The sequence below is a fragment of the Sebastes umbrosus genome, chromosome 15, assembly GCF_015220745.1.
Source record: "Sebastes umbrosus isolate fSebUmb1 chromosome 15, fSebUmb1.pri, whole genome shotgun sequence".
In the NCBI taxonomy this organism is placed as follows: domain Eukaryota; kingdom Metazoa; phylum Chordata; class Actinopteri; order Perciformes; family Sebastidae; genus Sebastes; species Sebastes umbrosus.
Window position 1 is genome coordinate 3109452 of NC_051283.1, and position 22051 is coordinate 3131502.

General features: G+C 40.7%; 1 protein-coding gene across 1 annotated transcript in view; it reads left to right on the plus strand.

Annotated features, from left to right (window-relative positions):
• Positions 1 to 22051, plus strand: part of pkhd1l1.1 (PKHD1 like 1, tandem duplicate 1) — a 79345-nt gene that overhangs the window by 14452 nt on the left and 42842 nt on the right. The window contains exons 19-38 of the mRNA XM_037795502.1: positions 430 to 584; positions 1755 to 1865; positions 2110 to 2259; positions 3977 to 4101; positions 4189 to 4352; positions 5108 to 5277; positions 8234 to 8366; positions 8597 to 8751; positions 11565 to 11687; positions 12299 to 12404; positions 13404 to 13511; positions 13601 to 13765; positions 13887 to 14008; positions 14287 to 14419; positions 16667 to 16859; positions 17522 to 17664; positions 18946 to 19050; positions 19318 to 19503; positions 20554 to 20727; positions 20990 to 21195. Coding sequence (XP_037651430.1) covers positions 430 to 584; positions 1755 to 1865; positions 2110 to 2259; positions 3977 to 4101; positions 4189 to 4352; positions 5108 to 5277; positions 8234 to 8366; positions 8597 to 8751; positions 11565 to 11687; positions 12299 to 12404; positions 13404 to 13511; positions 13601 to 13765; positions 13887 to 14008; positions 14287 to 14419; positions 16667 to 16859; positions 17522 to 17664; positions 18946 to 19050; positions 19318 to 19503; positions 20554 to 20727; positions 20990 to 21195 — 2927 coding nt within the window. The remainder of the gene's footprint in view (positions 1 to 429; positions 585 to 1754; positions 1866 to 2109; positions 2260 to 3976; positions 4102 to 4188; positions 4353 to 5107; positions 5278 to 8233; positions 8367 to 8596; positions 8752 to 11564; positions 11688 to 12298; positions 12405 to 13403; positions 13512 to 13600; positions 13766 to 13886; positions 14009 to 14286; positions 14420 to 16666; positions 16860 to 17521; positions 17665 to 18945; positions 19051 to 19317; positions 19504 to 20553; positions 20728 to 20989; positions 21196 to 22051) is intronic.

Sequence of the window (22051 nt, forward strand, 5' to 3'; positions counted from 1 at the left end):
GGAGATCTGTGCATGAACAGAAGTGTCTTCTATTAGTTTTGGTTTTCCACCTCCGATGAAGAGCAGCCGCTTCTCAAGCCTAAGGGCCCTATTTTAACCATTAGATGCTATTTTAGCATATAATTATTAAATAATGTTTATAATAAAGCACTTTTTAATATATTTAGAGGTAAATATTTGGGTAATTTGGCAGTAATTCCAAAGAAATTTCAAATAGGTTACTTGCTAATTATCACCTAATTACCATGAAATTTGCGGACCTGTAAAAGTGTTACCACATTTTACACAAATGTCGAATACGATGAAATGATGAAGTGATGAAATGATGAAGACATTCCGGACAGACATGGATGTAAACTGCAACTTGACTGGTTGGCGGAGACATACAACCACGAGGCGGTAATGCTAGGCTTTTTTTTTGGGCTTCAGGGGATTTCAGACCTCTTCACTGGGAGGTTTTTGGCTCCGACACCAACGTCACTGTTGCCGAGGTTACAAAGGGGAGAAGCAACATGGAGACCTTCACTCTGCTCTGGGGGGGAATCCCTACGAAGCCCATCGCCTTCAATGCAACGGAGTCTGAGGTCTGTTGTGTAAAAATGTCTCTCTTTGTCCTCAGTATCTACAAGCATTATTATTCAATGTGAAGTCTTGAGGCAATGACTTAATCTCATTACATTTCTTAAAGGGACTCTCTGTAAGAATCAGAAATTGCTTGTTAACAGTGACACCTGTGGCCGTTGAGTCAACGACAGTCAGCGTCCTGTTGCTCGCGCTCGCTCTACGTAGACGCTAGCGAGCATCGGTCAAAACAGTGAGGCGACCCACACAAGACTGAATGTGATTGACAGGCATCATGTTGATTAACGTTAGCAACATTAGCAGCTAAAACCACAATATCACTCTATATTTCACCTGCCTAGCAGTAATGTTAGCTGACCAAACGAAGGTCTCTCCATGAATGGAAGGCCAGGCCGATGTTGATCCTAGTGTTGGCTTTTCCTGCTTCAGCCTCCTGACCATGGTCAGAAGGAACAGGGGAGAAACCGGAGTTTTGATCTACTGGGCTTGGAGTCGATAACGTTACTCGCTCCGGAGTTAACCCCCCCCTCTCTGTACATTCACTAGATATCCTCATATAACTCTTTTCTGCTCCGCTGCTGGCTCGTTTTCTCAAACATTCACTGCCGCTCTCTCTCTCTTGCTTCACCACTCACTTCCCACATGAACACACACTCTCCACACTGACTGCTATTCTCTCACCACACTAGTTCCCCCCCCCCCGACGTCGGTCACATTCCTGTTTTGCAAGACGGGCTTCACTATATATAACTTTGTTTTTTTGGGGCTGGTCGTTTGTTGGCTCCATTTCTAACCGAACGTTACCTGTAGCGGAGCTGAAAGTAAAGACCCTGTGCGCATGACGTCACATCCGTTGGATTTTCCCGGAAAAAACGGGCCCGGGTTCTTCACATTAAAAGCAGTCTACAAACTGATAGAGGAAACTCAGAAAGTCGCGGAAGGTCTCATTTTTTAGGTTAGGTTGCAAAATGTTCACACATTGGCAATAAAAAACAATTAAAAAACGTTTATACGTGTAAAAAGTTACATACGGTCCCTTTAATAATATCTCATTTAATTTCTTAAACTAATTTGGACTGAAGTTATTGCAGATGTGGCAGCCTGCTCTGTGTAGAAACTAAATAGTAGAAGTAGCAGCTATACTAACATCCAGCTGGTGTGATTGTGAACAGGTGCAGTCGGCTCTGGAGGACATGATGAAAGCCGAGTGTCCCGAGGAGATCCTGACCACCGAAGGGTCTGATGTCAAGTACTTCAAAGACTTTGAGGATGACAACTCTCAGGTCAGTGAGGACACAAAATGGACACATTTTTTAATGTGAGTGACAAAAGAATTATTGGAGAAATGTGACATGCACTTTTATGTTGAGTTCATACCTTGAAATACTAAAAAATAAAAGCATTTCCTTAACTTTTTCCCCCTTAAAACATTCCTTTTATTTCTTTGAATTAGCTCACAGACCTTAAATCTCCGGAGAGCATCCGGTTTGGGATTCTCACAGTTTTCTGATTTCTTGCCCTCACTAGTTCAATAGTGCCGGGGAAGGGACTCCAGTGAAAGACTCTGCTTTCTGTGGCCTGTGGTCGCTGAAGAACGCCGAGGTCCTTTTCAAAGAGAGTTACACCAAAGAGTCCGGCGGCAGCTACGGATCAGTTTCATTGGACAAGTATCCCATGGTAAACACAGCCGCTTTATGTATTGTTGTTCATTTTGTGCAGATGTTTAGAATGTATACTGTAAACAGACAAATGAATGCAATCAATGCAGTAGTTAAATATTAAATATTTGTTCTTTCTGTCTCTAAAATGTTATTGCTGTGACTTTCTCAGCACTAATTTCTTTAATGTATTAACACAACTTGCGATTTATAGGTTGTAGATCGCTCAGTTTTAAAGCTAGAGTGAAGATACTTGCATCATATGAAACTAGAAAACCATACTATCCCATTCTAGCTTGTCGTGAAGGAGGCAAAATCACGCTCAAAACTTATGCTAAATTTTGAGGTGGAAAAACTGTCATGGTGATTTTCAAAGGGGTCCCTTGACCTCTGACCTCCAGATATGTGAATGAAAATGGGTTCTATGGGTACCCACGAGTCTCCCCTTTACAGACATGCCCACTTTATGATCATCACATGCAGTTTGGGGCAAGTCATAGTCAAGTCAGCACACTGACACACTGACAGCTGTTGTTGCCTGTTGGGCTGCAGTTTGCCATGTTATGATTTGAGCATATTTTTTATGCTAAACGCAGTACCTGTGAGGGTTTCTGGACAATATCTGTCATTGTTTTGTGTTGTTAATTGATTTACAATAATAAATATATACATGTATATGTATATACTGTAATTATTTATGCAAATGTATGTAGGCCTTTGCATAAAGCAGCATATTTGCCCATTCCCATGTTGATAAGAGTATTACATACTTGACATTATCTCCTTTTAAGGTATATTTTGAGCAGATAAAAGTGCACGATTAATTTGCGATTAATCGCGATTAACTATGGACAATCATGTGATTGATCCCGATTAACTATTTGAATTGATGGACAGCCCTAGTTGTTATAGCTCCACGCCTGGCCGTTGCAAGAGGCATTATATTTTCGGGTTGTCCGTCCGTCCCATTCTCTTGAAGACAATATGTCAGAAACGCCTTCAGTGAGTTTCTTCAAATTTGACACAGATGTCCACTTGAACTCAAGGATGAATTTATTAGCTTAATGTGGTCAAAGTTCACTGTGACCTGACAAAACACGTTTTCGGCCATAACTCAAGAATTCTTATGCTAATTATGACAATCTCACACAATTTCACACACGTCTAACAGGATAAAATGATGATGTGATGACATTTTGGACAGACATGGACGTAAACTGCAACTTAACTGGTTGATAGGGCTGTGTATTGGCAAGAATTTGGCGATACGATATGTGTTGCGTTACAGAGGTTATGATTCAATATATTGCGATACTGTAAGCACGGCGATTTATTGCGATTTTTTTAATCTAATTTTAGGAAAACTTTCTTAGTATATAGAACACACCTCCATATGCATAAAATCCGAGGGAAAATAGTTGACTTTTTATGTAACCAGAACAGTTGGATCTGCATTTGCATTTAACACAGTCCCTGTAAACATCCAACATCATAGCACTACTTTGAGAGGGTGCATAGACTGAAAGTGCGCATCTCTTTGCAAACAAAATAAGAGTTGATCTTTGCATGTAATCTGTTCATTAAAAATCAATAGTGTTTTTGAGTATTGATATAGTATCACAAAACATAATATCGTGATATTTGATGTTTTTCAATATTTTCTTACACCCCTACTGGTTGGCGTAGGCATACGACCGCGAGTCGGTAATTCTGTTTTTTTCATTCCTGTCCTGCAGCTTTGCTTTGCGTACAAGGGAGTGTTGAAGGATGAAGTTGGAATGAAGTTCACCTACCGCGACAGCGGAGGCGAAACCAAGACAGAGACCGCAACGGTCAACACTCTCTTCACCAAGGGCCACAAGTCAGTAAACACCACTTTGAATTTGTCAGACATGTGCAAACTTCTCTGCCAAAGTTGCAGCTTCTGAATGTGATTATTTGTCGACAGGTGGGGTTATAAATGCATGGACCTGCCAACGTCCCTGCAGACAGAGTACATTGGAAGCAAATACGTTCTGCAGGAGCTTTATCTCTACAAAGATGCCTCTGGTGCAGATTTCTATGTGGATGCTGTTCACTTCGGAAAGACACCCACCACAGTTTATGAAAATGGTACGCAGCTTGTTAGTAGTTTTGGTTGTGGGTTCTTTAAAGGTCCCATATTGTAAAAAGTGAGATTTTCATGTCTTTTATATTATAAAGCAGGTTTAAGTGCTATATAAATGCTGTTAAACTATCAAAACGTTCAATATATGGAGAAATACGCACAGCCCGTATTCAGAAATTATGCGTTTGAAACAAGCCATCAAGATTTCTGTCCATTTGTGATGTCACAAATATAAAATATTACACGGTTTTAAACGTAACATTCTAAATGTGTCCCAGTTTATATCCTGTTGCAGTGTATGTAAATAACATCAGTTAACAGGAAGTAAACATGGACCCAAACTGTTGCCTAGCAACGCAATTCCTTTGCAATTCCGTTGAAAAGCACTAAAACGGATCGTTTCAGACAGAGGGTGAATACAGGTATATTCAGGCAGACAGTATGAGGAAAATAATGTGTTTTTTGAAAATTACAGCATGTAAACATGTTCTAGTAGAAACACAAAATACAAGTATCAACCTGAAAATGAGCATGATATGGGACCTTTAATGTCAAAGCCAACTGTTCAGAATCAGACTGTATTCTATTATTTGTTTTTCTTCCCATTTTTTGTCACAATTCAACATTGTGGACCATGTAAATACCTTTCTTTGTCTTCAGTGTGATGTGTAACAGTAGGACGGTGCAGATGCTGCTCACTAATACCAAGACTTGGACGTTGTTCAGCAGTTGGTTTTATTCCTCTGCGTTGTTCTTACAGATGTTCTCCTCAAGAGGAGGCCTCCACCCTTTGAGAGCTCTGGTCGTTCCTTTAAGGAGATCGCTGTCACCAAAGACGCATCAGCTGCGTCACAGATCAGCTACGTGATCAAAGCCATGCCACATGAATGCGCAATTGATTTCCCACTGCTAGGAGTCGGCTTCCTGCAGGTAACAAGATATTCTGAATTTATGTAACACATGTCATATTCAGGACTTATTTTTCACCTGCATATTCCTTCTTTGGGCAGCATCAATAACAATATAGACTCGTCTTGTTATTGAGAGCCAAGAAACCCCAAATATGAGCCGAGGTGTGGAGATTAGGGTGTAGCTGAAAGGAAGTAAGAAAGGTGGCACCCACCTGTCAGTTAATCAGACCCTCCTCAAAACATAAACCTCCTCCCTTGAGCAGTAATATTTCCCTAATGGGACAATATTTTTCAAAATTGTCACTAACACATGCATGAAGGGGTTTGCTGTTAAAGCTGAAGTAGGCAGGTTGGAGCAAATATGATTAAAAAAAGGTGTTTTTATAAAATGGTCACTATATCTGCAAGATTTCACAGACCGGAGGAAAACAACCAATCAGAGCCGAGCTGGAGCCTGCCGTCTCTGAGCAGCTGTCAATCACTCGGGAACTCCAATCAAACGGTCAAACTAGGCAGCGCTGATCAAATATGAATCAATATTCTGTTACTGTATTGCTTATTTCTCTCCTCAAATGTTTTCAGAATCATCTTGTAGTGTACTGTTTAGCTGTAAAATGAGAAAGTTTGTGACCCGGCAGCCATGTTGAGATCAAGTTGAGGAAATGCCAATCACTGCCCACCAGCCGGAGCAAACTTTCCCATTTTACCGCTAAACAGTACACTACAAGATGATTCTGAAATCATTTGAGGAGAGAAATAGGCAGTATACTAACATAATAATGAGTCATATTTGATCAGCGCTGCCTAGTTTGACCGTTTGATTGGAGTTCGTGAGTGATTGACAGCTGCCTCCATTGAATGAACAGCCAATAGGAACACTCTCTCTCTGAAATGACCTGTGATTGGTCAAAGTCTCCCGTCACGGGCTAGATTTTCTAAAGCCTGAAAACAGAGCCAATGAGGAGCTGCAGAAGTTTAGTTTTCTCTCAGAACACTTGAATTGGTTGAAGGTTATTGTGGAATTTTTGCCCAATGATACCAAAAATATTCTGCCTACTGTCGCTTTAAGATCCTAACTTCTTAATCTTCTGTGTTCAGCTATGTAAAGAGATTAGATGGGTCTTTCCCCATCTACTTCAGTACAGTCAGAGTCAACAATGTGGAGTCTCTAAATCTGCCCACCTTGTGTTGACAAATCAAATCCATACAAAAGGAAGGGCTTGATTCTAGAAATCAAATCTCTCTGCTGTGATGCAACTGTCCCAATAAAACAGACAATATTGCAATACAAGCATGTGCTAAATTGTAGGATTTATCCCGCTTATAGCGCTTCTTTGACACAAGAAAACGCAAGGTAAAGATGAGAATTTTCCACGAAGAAAACCGGGTGTCAGATTTAAGAGGCTTCAGCAGTGTGTGAAATGTTGTGTAGCCCAAAGCCATGTGGTGTAACTTACAGTACAGAGAGGCGCCACAGTGATCCTGTATGTGTCTCATGCCTCGACATGCTGTACAGTCATCATTTGCCTAAACAGATTAACCGACTCCTGTATGAGGGTTGGCACGGAAAACATGTGACTGCAGGGTGTTGTGTCTGTTGGGACATTTGTTTCAATTCAATTTGACGTTAATCCATCATTACCTCATCCTGTAGTTTGTGTGGATTTTGAAGTTTTTACTATATGTATGTATCCAAAAACAGGCGTTGTTCCTTAACTAAGCTGATTCATTTCATCTTTATTAGGGCTGTCAAAGCGATAATAACGGGTTAACACAATTTCATTTTAATGCCACTAAATTGTTATATTTTAATGCAATCGATCTTTCAGAGATTGTAGCGGGCTCATTTTTAAAGCTAGAGTGAAGACCATATTATACTAGCATTATGAACAGATAAAAAAATTGCGATTAATTTGTGATTAATCAAAAAAATGTATCGATTGACAGCCCTAATAACTTTACAAGTTGTATGTATTATTTTGTGATAAAAATCCTAATATATCTTTCTTGCTTGTTTTTTTTCACAACCTCCACTTCAGGCTCTAATTGCGTACCAAACAGGTTATGTCTCAGATTTCACGGAGTCGCAGAAGTCTGAAGTACTGACTTTGCCAACTCCCATTTTGATAAGAGTGTTAAATACTTGACAAATCATACATTTTGAACAGATAAAAAAATGTTTGATTCATTTGTGATTAATCGCGATTAACTATTTGAATGGACTGACAGCCCTGGTTTATTATTATAGGGAGTAGTATATAGCCGGGACCAGTGCCACAGTATTTATAGCCTAAGCTAGTTTGCAGTGCCCGTCCTTAGACGGGCCTTTATACAAATACGCAAAACTCAACAAGAATAAGTCAGTGACAGATCATTGTTGATTACGTGACTTGTTCCTCTTTTAAAGAAACTTTAGTTTAAAATGATCCCTTTCATGGTCCATTTCCCACATATTGATCCTGCGAACAAAGAAAGACTTGCTTCTTTCAGTCTAGACCAGGGGTCAGAAACCTTTACTATCAAAAGAGCTATTTTAGGCATAAAAAATCTGTCTGGAGCCGCAAAACATTTAAGCATTGTGATGAAGGTAACACAGTTTATAGTCTAAGTATATAGTATATAAGTTTAATGCAGTGAAGGCCAAAGTGCAAATGTATGACGGAGTATTAGGGCCACAGTCACAACTTTACCAGAAAAAAAGACGTAATATAACAAGCATAAAGTCATAACTTTATGAGAAAAGAAGTTGTAATATTACGATAATAAAGTCATCACTTTACGAGAAAAAAGTCACTGGAGAGGGGCTAAAGAGCCACATGTGGCTCTGGAGCTGCAGGTTGCTGACCCCTGCTCTAGACTTACAGTACGGTGATGTTAAAGGCGACACATCCTGTTTAGGATTGTGAGAAGAGGATTTTGGATTAGGAAAATCATCTTTTCTAATGTAATCTCTTTTTTTTTCTCCACTTCCACAGATGTCCAACAGCAGCAAGGACATGGCTGAGTTCAGCGAAGGAGCAGCCAGCGTCAGCATCACTCGCCCTCACAGAGCCAGCCCTCCTCTGAACGGCACCTTCGATGTGGAGAGCTACGGAGGCCGAGCTGAAGGTAGCTCAGACGGCCATGTGTAGTATTTGCATTGTGCTTATATACAGTAGCATACAATGGAACTACTCAAGTAAAGTACAAGTACCTCAAAATTGTACAGTACTTGAGTCAATGTATTTAGTTGCACCCCACCACTGTCTGCTTCTACATACATACATTGACGCAGCACAACATATGTACTAGTTGCTTTTGCAGGGAGGTGTGTTAACACAGCCGGTGCTTGTTCTCAGGTCTGTCGGTGGACATCGGTGAGGAGGACCTGACGTACGCTCTGCAGGGGATTGCGGGGATGGGACAGGTCAGCGTTTCCATGCTGGGAACCTGCAGACGCCCCAAATGGAGGGTCAAGTGGCTCACTAAACCTGGAGCCCAGCCTCTGATGCAGGTCAGACTCCTGTTTCATCATTGTTTTATTTTATTTTATTTGATTGATCAATCTCGAACATTGACAGTATATAAAGATGGGACGACGTGACAGCTCCCACAAAAGTGAAGCCAAAACATCTGGATCGCCCCCTGGTGGCTGGCTGCAGTATAGGTCATAAAGCCCGCCCTCCTCCATCCTCCATGGTAGCAGATGGGACATGGGCCAAACTAAAATGTCAAAGTACATGTCGAATACATTTTTCCCAAAGATGGTTTCTATCATTTTAGGTAGTTCTCATCACGCTGATGTATGTTCAAGTTTGGTTTTAATGAGTTATTTGATGTAGGGCTGCACAATTAACCGAATATTAATATCGCAATCACAATCTTCTCTTCCAACAATTAAATGAACATGATCGCCTGCGCTACTGACGTTTAAAATGCACGTTCTGCTCATAGAAAACTCTGCCGCATATCAAATCAAGCTCTTCCTAAACTAACAGCCAGCCACACGCTGGTGATCGAGATGTTTTTGGCTTCACTTTTGGGTATAGATATTATCTATACAACCAATGTGTTTATGATTAAATTAAGAGCATAAAATTGTTTATCTAGAGTCTTAATGTTGCTAATTTTGCTCTCAAAGTGCACCAGATTGAATCATTTAACTTTAAATGTAGCTAACAACAGGGTAGGATGAATATTTCTGTTTTTTTCATATTGCAATATATATATATATATATATATATATATAGCAGAAAAAAAATATTGCAATGTCAGTTTTTTTCCAACATGTGCAGCCCTAATTCATATATTAGCAGGAATGTAGCACAGTATGGAAGTGAAAACAGCGCTCTGTTTATTTTAATATGAAATGTGTATATGAGTAAATATGTGTCATTAAAATCAATGAATAATCGTGATATCAATATTGATCAAAATATTTGTGATTAGCATTTTGGCCATAATCATGCAGCCTTAATTTGATGCTATAAAAAGGGGGTGAGACGTCATGATTGGCAGCTGGGAGTCTCTCTCGCTAACAAGCTGCGGCCGTGCTTGGCTCCCATTTGCTTTCGGGCGGGTGACCTCGATACCGCGGCACCATCCCCCCGATCGCTACTGTGCAGACTCTGGCTCCAAATGACGATGATGATGGCAGCTCCCGTATCTGGGTTATTTTGGCTTCAATTCTGTACAGTGGGAGGAAGTGGAGACACGTCGTCCGTCTTTATATACAGTCTATGACCTCAAAGATCTCTGTTTCGGTCTCTTTGGCGGCAACTATGGCGATACGTGGTAATTGCTGGTGTGTTTTTGGATCTCACTTCCCAGAGATCCAGTTCGTAATACTGCAAATGCGAGGGCTTTCATCAGTGGGCCAAGGCTCAATCACCGTTGTGACTAGATAGTGACTTAACAGACATTTATTTAAATGAAAATCTTCGAGATTAGTACTTTAAAGGGATTGTTTGTAAAAATCAGAAATTGCTTGTTAACAGCGACACCTGTGGTCGTTAAGTCAACGAAAGTCAGCGTCCTGTTGCTCGTGCTTGTGCTCGCTCTACATAGACATGAACGAGCATCACTCAAAACAGTGAGGCGACACACGTCAGCTAAAAGCACAATATCACTCTATATTTCAGCTGCTTGGCAGTAATGTTAGCTGACCAGACGAAGGTCTCTCCATGAATCAATGCTGATCCTAGTGTTGGCTTTTCCTGCTTCAGCCTCCCGACCGCGGTCGGAGGAAACAGGGGAGACACCCGAGTTTTGGTCGGAGACGATAACGTTTCTCTCTGCGTAGCCCCGTCACTTCACAAGACACGGGAAACCTCTGTTGGTCTGGAGGAGCTGCAGCAGTTATTTCTGCACAAACGTCCACTGTACATTCACTATATATATATATAAACTAACTCTTCTGCAGTGTATAGTGTGCACGCATGCACGTGAGAGCGGATCTAAACGCAAGTGAGAAGAGCGCGGTGTGTGAGTGAAGGCAGGCAGAGTACAGCAGAGACTCCGGTCCTGGAGACCAAAGCTACTGTCTCCCCCGCGTCCTCCGACCGCGGCCAACACTGTTTAACAGACGGGCTTCACTAGATACAACTTTGCGGTTTTGGTGCTTCCGTGTAGTTTGTGTTGGAGTCTGAGTCTGAACAGCTAAGCACACGCGAGCGCGCATGGGACACCGACCCGCAATGACTTACACGTGTAAGAAATTACAAACAGTCCCTTTAATATTGGTGCATTGCCCAAAAACACTTTACTACTAACACATTATCTTGATTACTCAAGATTTTGCAGAAGTAGTAGCTGTAGCCGCAGTCATAGTAATAATGTGACATAAATATTGATCAGATGTGTGTTTTAATATATGTTCTTGACACTTTCTATCTATTCTCTAATTCATTCTCATAATACGAGCCAGATATGGCTAATGTTTGTAATGTTTTTAATGAATCTTTCATTCCTTCCTTATTGTCAGCTGACTGCTGCTGCAGAGCACTGTTTATTTTGTGTGTCTCTAATTTGACCTCATTTCATTTATATTTATGTATTTTGAATGACTGTCCACTGTATAGGCCTGTATCCTCTTGATCTCTGTTTCGATATTTGTATCAGTGAAAAATAAAACTAAACGTAAGTAATAACAGCAGTAGTACTGTAGTAATACTAGTAGTAGTATTGATACAGTAACTACGGTGTTGGTTTTATTAGCAGTATTCACTGCTACTGAATGTCTTCTGTTCCAACCAGTAACGTTTCTACAGGCTTAAAGAAAGCAGCAGCTTTGTCTGGAGTTCTGATTGTGATTTATTCTCATTACAGGTTGATGACTCGTCGGTTTTCGGGCAGAATGCGGTCATTTCAGTGCGTGAGAAGAAAAAGGGAGGATTGTTGACGCGAAGCCTGACAGGAGATTACTTTCGTGTCTGGGAACGCACACCACAGGTACAACCAGGATTCAGAAAGCCTCGTCTGGTTTTGGGTTTCAGCATTATCTGTCTGTCCACTGTGTGCTTTAACCACCGCTGTTTAGTGTGTTTGCTTCCTATAAATCCTGTAGAGCAAGTCCTATTTTCGTCGCACAGTGCAGCTGTATTTGTATATTTCGTGCCTCCAGGCAGGATTAATTCATAGGATTGCATGCAAACAAATAACTGCTTTGTATTGAAGTGCCTGACAGCTACAGTACATGCCTCTATTATTCCATTGTAAGGACTGTTGTAGTAGTAATTTTCCATGTCGGTGCAACGGCGTAGGTTTGCATATAGACAGTAGGAACATGTCCTTACCAGTAATGGTAGGGACAGTGTGTTTACGGGGCTAGGGTTCTGGTTGAGCCCTGGGTGGGCTCTAAATCCGAATTTCGCCCATAGGGCACCCAAAGGGCTAGAGCCGGCTTTGCCGATTATTATGCATCCTCCTCCTCCCCCAATGTTGAAACAAAAACTACGTCCTTATATTAGTGGTCATTCCAACCCAGTGTGTCATTTCTATGCTGTGAAACTTTGTCCCAAATTCGACATTTTCTATGAGGAGTTTTGTGCTCCTGTTTGCAGGTGGTGGTCAAAATCAACGGCATCACCTCAAAGTGTTCTGGTGACTGTGGGTTTGAATGGTCCGAGGACAAGACTCCAGTTGTGACTGGAATCAGCCCGTCTCAAGGTGAAATATTATTCATTCATTCAACAGGAAGCATTATTGCTTATTGATGGATTTTTAAGGCTTAATATACCCATTTGCTTTCTTCTAATTCAAAACAAACAGTTGTGTAAAAGCTGAGACATTAAAATGAAACGTATCAAAAAGACTTTGATGTAGGCATTTATATCAATTATTTAATGTGTAAAATATTCAATACCAGTATATAATAAAATATAAAATATTCATGTACTGAAAAAAACATAAAAATCCTGTCAACATTTAGTTAAGGCTGAAGTAGGCGAGATTGGAGCAAATATGATTCCAAAAAGTTATTTTTATAAAACGATTGCTATATCGTGACAACAGTAGATGAAACAGGAAACCTGAAAAAAATCATGTTCCTCTGTGTTCTCTGGTGCTCCTAACGGCATCTGCAAGATTTCACAGACCGGAGGAAAACAAGCAGTAAGAGCTGATCTGAGGTCTGCTGTCCAACTGCCGTCTATGAGAGCCGGCTGTCAATCACTCGCGAACTCCGACCAAACGGTCAAACTAGGCAGCGCTGATCAAATATGAATCAATATTCTGTTACGTTAATGCCTATTTCTCTCCTCAGATGTTTTCAGAATCATCTTGTAGTGCACGGTTTAGCTGTAAAATGAGAAAGTTTGTGACGCGGCAGCCGTGTTGGAAATCTCTTAAAGGAACGCCAAGTTCCGGTGACATGACCGGAGCACAGCCAATAGGAACGCTCTCTCTCAATGAAATGACCTGTGATTGGTCAAACTCTCTCGTCACGGGCTAGATTTTTTAAAGCATTATTGAATTATAATATGTTGAAAGGTTATTATGGATTTTTTCCCCTATGATGCCAGAAATATTCTGCCTACTGAAACTTTAATTGTCAGCTTTTGTAGAAAAACATATTAAAGCTTCAGGCTTCCTGAACATTCGCTCCATGTTAAACCCGGTGATGGTGGTGAGTGTTGTATCAGTAACTAAACATGGCTGACATTTCAGGATCGAACGGCCTGGAGACTCTTCTGACTGTCACTGGGACCGGCTTCAGTAGTGAAAACGCCTCCATCGTAGTGGGAAAGACCCGGTGCCATGTTGAAGAGATCACCGGTAAGTGAAGGAAGTCTTCTAGGAGTGTATCCTGTTGTTTTATTATCTAGAGGAAGGAGTTTAACCAGATTTCATCTACTGTATTCCAGCCACCACTCAGGTGTGCAGATTGGGCAACGCCAGCGCCGGCACCTACCCCGTGTTCGTCAGCTTCCCCTCTCTGGGGAACTCCCGCTACGCGGGAGGCAACATCTTCCACTTCACCTACCAGCTCATTGTTTCCTCTTTCTCCCCGCTCTCTGGGAGCGTGGCAGGTAAGACGGTACTCAGAAAAATATGTGTATCAGTTACAATTTATCACAAAATCAAAAGCAGAATCACTTCTCTGTAATACAAAAGTATAGAACCATTATGTTCTTTTCATGTTGTTCTCAGGAGGCACACTGCTGACAGTGACAGGTTTCGGCTTCAGCCAGAACGCCATGGTGACTGTCGGTGGTGACGAGTGCACCGTGGTTCATGCCAGTGACACTGAGCTGAGATGCAGAACGCCAGCAGTAAGTGTACACACTGCAAACTAATGAGCAAACTACTAAGTACTTACTATACGGTCAGTGAAATTACTAAAAATCAGTGTGTAAAACAATTTATTATACTTGTTAACTCCTAGTTTTGATTTTGAGTAAATCGGTGATTCTCAAAGTGGGGTCCGTGGCACTCTACCAGGGGTTCCGTGAAAAGTAGGGCTGTCAATCGATTAAAATAGTTAATCGTGATTAATTACAAATTAATCGCACATTTTTTAACTGATCAATGCTTCTATTCCTTATTTCAGGGGACTGCAGGATCACAGGCCGTCACAGTGATGGTGGGAAACATGACTCAGACTGCCGGCAGCTCCTTCAACTACGATACTAACCTCACACCCCAGATCTCAGGCCTGAGCCCCCACACCACCACTGTGATCGGTGAGTTCACAGTCATTTTTGGGGGCCTTTATGAACTGTATTCATACATTTGATAACCTTTCTTTCAGCGAGGTAGAATCATTATAAAGCCTTAGTGAGATGACGAGTTTGATGGGAAGGATTAGTTCTGTCCTGAAAGGTCAATAGAAATCCTATCTGTCTAGTGGAGACACATTATTATAGTCTGCTTTCTCTTTGTTTAAGAAAAGAAAAGGATTCAATGTTTATTCAATGTGTTTCAATGCCACGCCTCATAACATATTATTTTTCTCTCGCAAAACAAACCACGTCATCTGTAAGCACTGCACTGAAAACGATATGTTTTGTATTTCTTGTATTAAGAGTCAGCACCATTATCCTATGTTATCAAACTAGATATATAACCTGAAGGCTCTTTCTATTAATGTTTTTTTTAAATAACATACCACAACTAATGGAGTAAAATACAAATTAATTAAATTAATTAAATTAATTCAATTAATTAAAATAAAAAAATTAATGAATAAATTGCTTGGTATTTTTTTTGGCATTTTCAAGCCTTTAATGATAGGACAGTGGACAGTTTAGAAAGGGGATAGAGAAGAGAGGGAGTGACATACGGAAATGGCCGCAGGCCGGATTCGAACACGGGCCGCTGTGGTTTGGACTCAGCCTTGATATATGGGCGCCCGCTCTACCAACTGAGCTATCGAGCGCCCAAGTTGTGGCAAAAATAATTACAAAAAAATAAATGTAGCCATTGATTAATTCATAAAAATGTGACATAAATTGATATTTCTGCTTTAATTTGCTTCTTCATTTATTTATCTTTGTATGAATTATTTATGTACTCTTCTGTTTAAATTTCCCTTTTATTTATTTTTGCATTTATTTTTTATTTATTCATTTATTTTTAATGTTGGTAGGTTCTGTCCTCCATAGCAGCGTCCTCAGTTTTAAAGCTAGAGTGAAGATACTGGTATGATATGAAACTACAAAACCTGATGAATCCATCGGTACCAACCATGTCATACAGTGCTTGTAGTGAAGGAGGTTAAATAATGCTCTAAACTTGCGCTAAATTTTAGCGAGGAAAAACTGTCATAGCCATTTTCAAAGGGGTCCTTTGACCTCTGACCTCCAGATATGTGAATGTAAATGGGTTCTATGGGTACCCACGAGTCTCCCCTTTACAGACATGCCCACTTAATGATAATCACATGCAGTCTGGGGCAAGTCATAGTCAAGTCAGCACACTGACACACTGACAGCTGTTGTTGCCTGTTGGGCTGCAGTTTGCCATGTTATGATTGGAGCATATTTTTTATGCTAAATGCAGTACCTGTGAGGGTTTCTGGACAATATCTGTCATTGTTTTGTGTTCAATTCAATTCAATTTATTTTTATTTAGCATCAAATCAGAAATGATCTCAATAGGCTTTTATATAGAGCCGGTCTAGACCGCACTCTATATTTTAGAGGCCCAATAAGAGATCCCCCATAAGCATTGCATTGTTATGGTAACCCACTGTGGTGAGGAAAAACTCCCCTTTAGCGTGTTGACAAATCTCCCTTTAAGTTACATTTTGAACAGATAAAAAATATGTGATTATTTTGCTGTCAGTGTCAGTGCGCTGATTTGTTAAAACAAATGTGCATTAACGCGTTATTAACTTTTACAACCCCACTTTTTAATTGTCAACAACATTATCCTATATTATAAAAGCAGATAAATATCATAAGGGTTCTTCCTATTCATGTTTTTTTAAACGACATACCAAAACTAACTGCTAACTCCTGTTAAGAGCATGTTAAATTTGTGATTAGAGATCATCTGAAGTGCCTCTATTGTGACGGAACGTAATATATCAGTCTAGTTATGTGTATGTCTGAAGAGAAGAAGAAGAATAGCATGATGTTTGGGCTTAACTGTTGGCATGTGGCTCTACTGTCACACGTTGTCACCTTTTGTCACGTCATTAGGTCGTGTTGTTGTGTGGTGTAATGTTGACTTGCAGGTTTTTGCCCTTTCCGCTCACTTAACCTTAGGAACCTGAGCATGAGTGACTACCATGTCTCCTCCTGCAATTATAGTAAACCACACAGCAACATCCACAACAAGAATAGCTTTTAATCTGCAGGACAATCAGTGACACTTCTTGAAAATAATAACAGGTGATAAGTGCTAATTATCCCGGCACTTGAGTGACAGAAGCTCCTCCGTCGGAAAAGATCTGTTGACATTTTTCTTTGATTTCTTTTGTGTAGGACGTGAAGTTCTCACCGTCCAGGGCACCAACCTGGGAGGCCAAGACAATGACAGCATCGCGTTGGTAGGCGGGAAGGAGTGCGTGACTGTGCAGTGGACGGCGACGAGTGTCACCTGTCGTCTCCCCGTGCTGCCGCCCGGCACGCACAAGGTGGATGTACAGGTTGGAAACAATGGCTACCCCCAGACAAGGTACATTCTCACACGGAGCAACAGTTACGTCCGTGACGCACCAGCTGAAAGAGTGCTGGTCGTATCAGCAGCTGTCAACTCTTTCTCTTTCTCTGAACATCAAAAAGATCACATCACATGAGCTTTTGTTCCACATCGTTTGAGGATTAGATGTAAGAGTAGATCTGAAGATAAGGGTTTTTATCAAGACCAAATGTCCCCTGATGGTTTTTGATTCAAACACACACAAACAAAAATCGAAGAGTAAGTTTGTTTGAAAACGTAACATAAAAGTTAATGTAAATATCGCAGATTTTTTTTTTAATGGGTGGAATAAGGTTAGAATAGTTTTGATTTTCTAATTTTTTTAAATTTTATTTTAGTTTTGTCTTTTCTATTTTGTTCTAGTTTAGTCTCAGTTAGTTTGCAGAGTGTGTTTGCTAGTTTTAGCAACACTTTATGCTGTAATGTTTCATTCAAAGGGAATGGTTTAGGCTGAAATAAATTGCCCCCGATAGTTACTTATATTTTCATATTACAATTAATGATGCACTTTCAAAACAACTCCACAAAAGTCCGTTATTAAAACAGATAATTTCATATAATCAATTTTGCTTTGGAGCCAGAAAACATGGTTCATTTTGGGACTTAATTGGACTCTTTTCTGCTTTTTCGTCCCATAGCAACGGTGTGAACGCCACCATCGAATACATCCTGGAAATCCACAGCATCTCCCCGCGGCTCGGCTCCTTGATGGGAGGAACCAGGCTGACTATCTCTGGATCTGGTTTCAGCAACAACACATCTGACAACAAAGTCTCCGTTGGTAAGCAATATGAGACCCAGCTATTATTTCAAACAGATTTATTACCATGGCAATAATCCCTGCCATTCAGAAAATTGTCAGCGATGAACCCTCTGAGACCCGGAGGTTAAATAACGCTCCAAAGTTCGGCTAAATTTTAGCGAGGAAAAACTGGCATGGCTATTTTCGAAGGGGTCCCTTGACCTCTGACCTCAAGATATGTGAATGTAAATGGGTTTTATGGGTATCCACGAGTCTCCCCTTTACAGACATGCCCATTTTATGATAATCACATGCAGTTTGGGGCAAAAAACATGTTTTTTTTTTCATGCATTATAAATGTGTTATTTTCTCCTATTCTAAAATGGTGTATTTGAATATTTCTGCATACTGGGGTCCCTAAACAGTCTTGAATTACATAAATTGGGTATCACTGTAAAGCTGAGACTCTTGTGGATCCAATGAGCCCAACTGTATTCATGTGTGATGATGTTAGTCCCCATAGGAGACATTTCATTGTAATGAGACTGTAATGAGATTTTTGTAATGAGATTTTTGTAATGAGATTTTTTGAAAGTTGACCTCACTGTATAAAATGAGCTGTGGTGACCTCTAGGATAATCACAGCCTCATGAAACTTTACAGCCACAAATTACAGACCTAGAGCATTCAGAGGATGGATGGCTTTCCTAGCTTGATTGACAATAAGGGGGTTTCATAGCAGTTTCCACAACAGAAGTGCTCGCCATTTAATCGCCGAAAAAATACAATTCTTGCAGAAATCTCAAAATGTCAAAAGTTTTTTAAACCAAATTAAAGCATGGCTTCTTCTATGGTATTCCTCAAGGTCTTAATGTGGTATTTTGGAGGGATTATTGATCATTTTTATCAATTCTCGAGTGGTAAAAAATGGTTAAATTTAGCATCAAATCTGTGGAACAAATGGTATCAACCCAAAAATTTCTGCAACGACATATGAGACATAATAGAGCATGGGGATGACCATCATATTCTTCTATCATTATGTTTTAAGACTTTATACACTTTTACTATTAATTCTGAGTGACCTGCTATCTCCCCCTAAAGACCTCCTGTAACCCCTAAAAAGTCAAAAAGGGGTCTATTGTGGGTCTAACAAACAGTTAGTATTGATCTAATCAGCTAAGGAGGAAACTAATGGGGCTGGTAGCTGGTGGTAGTCTACAGTGATGTAGCTACGTGGAAAAGCAGCACTATAACGCAGCCGCTTCAGGTTTCGTACGTGTTCTCACACATGTCTCGTGTTGGTTTGTGATGCGACAGGAGGAGCAGAGTGTGAAGTGAAGGCCGCCTCAGAGAATGAACTGCAGTGTGTTCTGCAGTCGGAGGAGGAGACCCGCGTTGTCACCAACCAGGGATCCCACCGCAGTAGGTTTACATTTCCATCCTTTTTTTTCAGGTGTCAAATTAAATCTGAAGCGGCCAAAATAGAATAGAATAGAAAGAGGATCAGGTTACTGAAAACTGCTGCAAGTGCTGCTGAAACTGTTTCAAAAACCAGTTTGACTGCCATTTTTCCATGATTAACCGTATTTAGAAAAGGATTTGCAAAGGTATTTTAATCACATGTTGCTTAACCTCAGACAATGACATCTGTCAGTCTAACTTCACATTTGTCTGTGTGTACTGTACCAGCTTATGGACAGGGGTACGCATGGAGTCCTGCCTCACTGACCGTGTTTGTTGGAGACACAGTAACGTGGCGTTGGGAGGCGCCAGCCCTCCAGAGCGTCGCTTACCGGGTCTGTAGTGTTTCCAGTCCAGGTGAAACCACCTGCAACGGGGGACCATTCTCCAGCGGAAACACCAAGACACCCAAAGGTATAGCATAATGAGTCACTAGCCCTCAGCAGAAATGATAACCCTCTCACATTCCCCTCATTGTTAATATCAAAATCAAATGTTAAAATCCTTAAATTGTCAATTTGGGATGTTCTGTGCCAGGGAAGCTTTATTCTGTCATGCAGCTTTGTGGTGGAATTAGGGCTGTCAAAGTTAACGCAATAATAAATTCGTTATAACGCCACTTATTTCTTTAACACATTAACGCAACTTGGGATTTTTAGGTTGTGGCGGACTCAGTTTTAAAGCTAGAGTGAAGATACTGGCAAGGAATCCATCGGTACCAACCATGTCATACTAGCTTGTCGCGAAAGAGGTTGAATAACCCTCCAAAGATTTGCACAAAATTTTGGCGAGGAAAAACTGGCATAGCCATATTCAAAGGGGTCCCTTGACCTCCTACCTCAAGATATGTGAATGTAAATGGGTTCTATGGGTACTCAAGAGTCTCCCCTTTACAGGCATGTATGTTCTAAGCTCTTATACACTTTCACAATTCATGTTTCTGATATATGACTAGAACAATTTGACACACAGTGCTGAGCCCTCATCTCTAATTAATCTTCAGGCTTCCAGCTTTCAGATGATGTACACCACTTCTATGTGACATCTACTGTTGACCTGCTATCTCCCCTTAAAGACCCCCTGTACCCCCTAAAGAAGACTAAAACGGGTCTATTGTGGGTCTCAGAGGGTTACTTAATCAGATAAAAGTAATATTAAAATCTCTTTTTAAGCAATAACAGGCCAAGGGAGCTGAAAAAGAGCACTATGACAATAATAAATAGAAAAATAGAAATGGTAATACTAGCTGTATAGCTCATACTTTCTTGCATTGCATTATGGTCCATAGTCATCCTTTTTTAGTGGAATAAGAAGTTGATGTTGACGGTTCAGTTCTAGTTAATTTCCCACCAATTCTGCTGCAGATGCACTTGGAAGAGACAAATGCACACACCATGTCTAAGAAGGCTGCGTGATTTGTTGTCACAGACAGTATTCATGAACTTCCTGTCCCACTCCCCTCAGGGTTTTTCGCCTACCGCTTCACTGATCCTGGTGTGTATTACTACAGCAGCGGCTACATCGATGATGCCAACACCAAGCGACTGCAGGGAGTGGTGAAAGTCGAGGCTCGGGAGGAGAAGAGCAGCGTGGTCTCCGTCAGCGTGGGAGGCATGGAGGCCAGACACGTGACAGGAGGTAAATGTTTAGCAGCTTAATCCACCAGGAAATGTCAAAATAATACCTTGAGAGTTCCTTTTCTACAACAACTCATCAAAGCACAGGTGTAATTATTGATATTTGAAGAGGAAATAAATCGAGTCAGATAAGGGAAATAAAGTTGAATATTTTTAGATGGACAGGAAACTCAACATCCAGCGGAGTCCAACTGAGATCCAAATAGTCCAAATAAAGACAACTCCAAGTTTAATATGATCAACAGATTCTCCCCTCCCTCCAGGTTCACGGCGCGTCTCCAGAGCGGCCTCGCAGTGCGTCGCCTCCCCACAGTGCCCAGAGACCAACGCGACCTCGGGCGGCCTTTCCTTCAGCGCCTCGGCCTGCTCCACCCCCACAGTCCACTCCATCTCCCCCAACCAGGGCTCCTACCACCAGATCATCCACATCCAGGGCCAAGGCTTCGGAGACACCGCCTGCGCTAACGAGGTTAGTAGCATTTTTTATAGTTCATATATCTAAATGGATTTAAATTTAAAGGTCCCATGTCGTGCTCATTTTCAGGTTCATACTTGTATTTTGTGTTTCTACTAGAACATGTTTACATACTTTAATGTTAAAAAAAAACTTTATTTTCCTCATACTGTCTGCATAAATATACCTGTATTTAGCCTCAGTCTGAAACACTCTGTTTTAGCTCATTTCAATGGAATTGCGTTGCTAGGCAACAGTTTGGGTCCATGTTTACTTCCTGTCAGCTGATGTCATTCACATACACTGCAACAGGAAATAAACTGGGACACATTTAGAATGTTTACGTTTAAAACCGTGTAATGGTCTAAATATTGTATATTTGTGACATCACAAACGGACAGAAATGGCTGGTTTCAAACGCACAATTTCTGAATATGGGCTGTGTGTATTTCTCCGTATATTGAGCGTTTTGATAGTTTAACAGTATTTATATAGCACTTAAATCTGCTTTATAATGTAAAAATCATGAAAATTTCACTTTTTACAATATGGGACCTTTAAGTGTTACTGGGGTCTCTGCTCAAACTCATTTATTTTGGGATGCAGTGACAGGATGCTCTGATGGTTATGTCATGAAAAATAATGAATAAAGCTCTCCTAAATGTCAGTTTTGAAAATACATGAGAAAAAAATTGAATGAAAAATTAGGTTATTATATAAACGAGTAGACACATTTTTTCTTCCCTCTCCCTCCTTGACCAAATCCATGTTTCCCTTTCCTCTCTCTTAATCACCTTTGGGAGGTTTGGATAGAAGTGGCACTCTGACAAACACCTCTAGCTCAGGCTGACTCTCACCCCTCACGACCGAC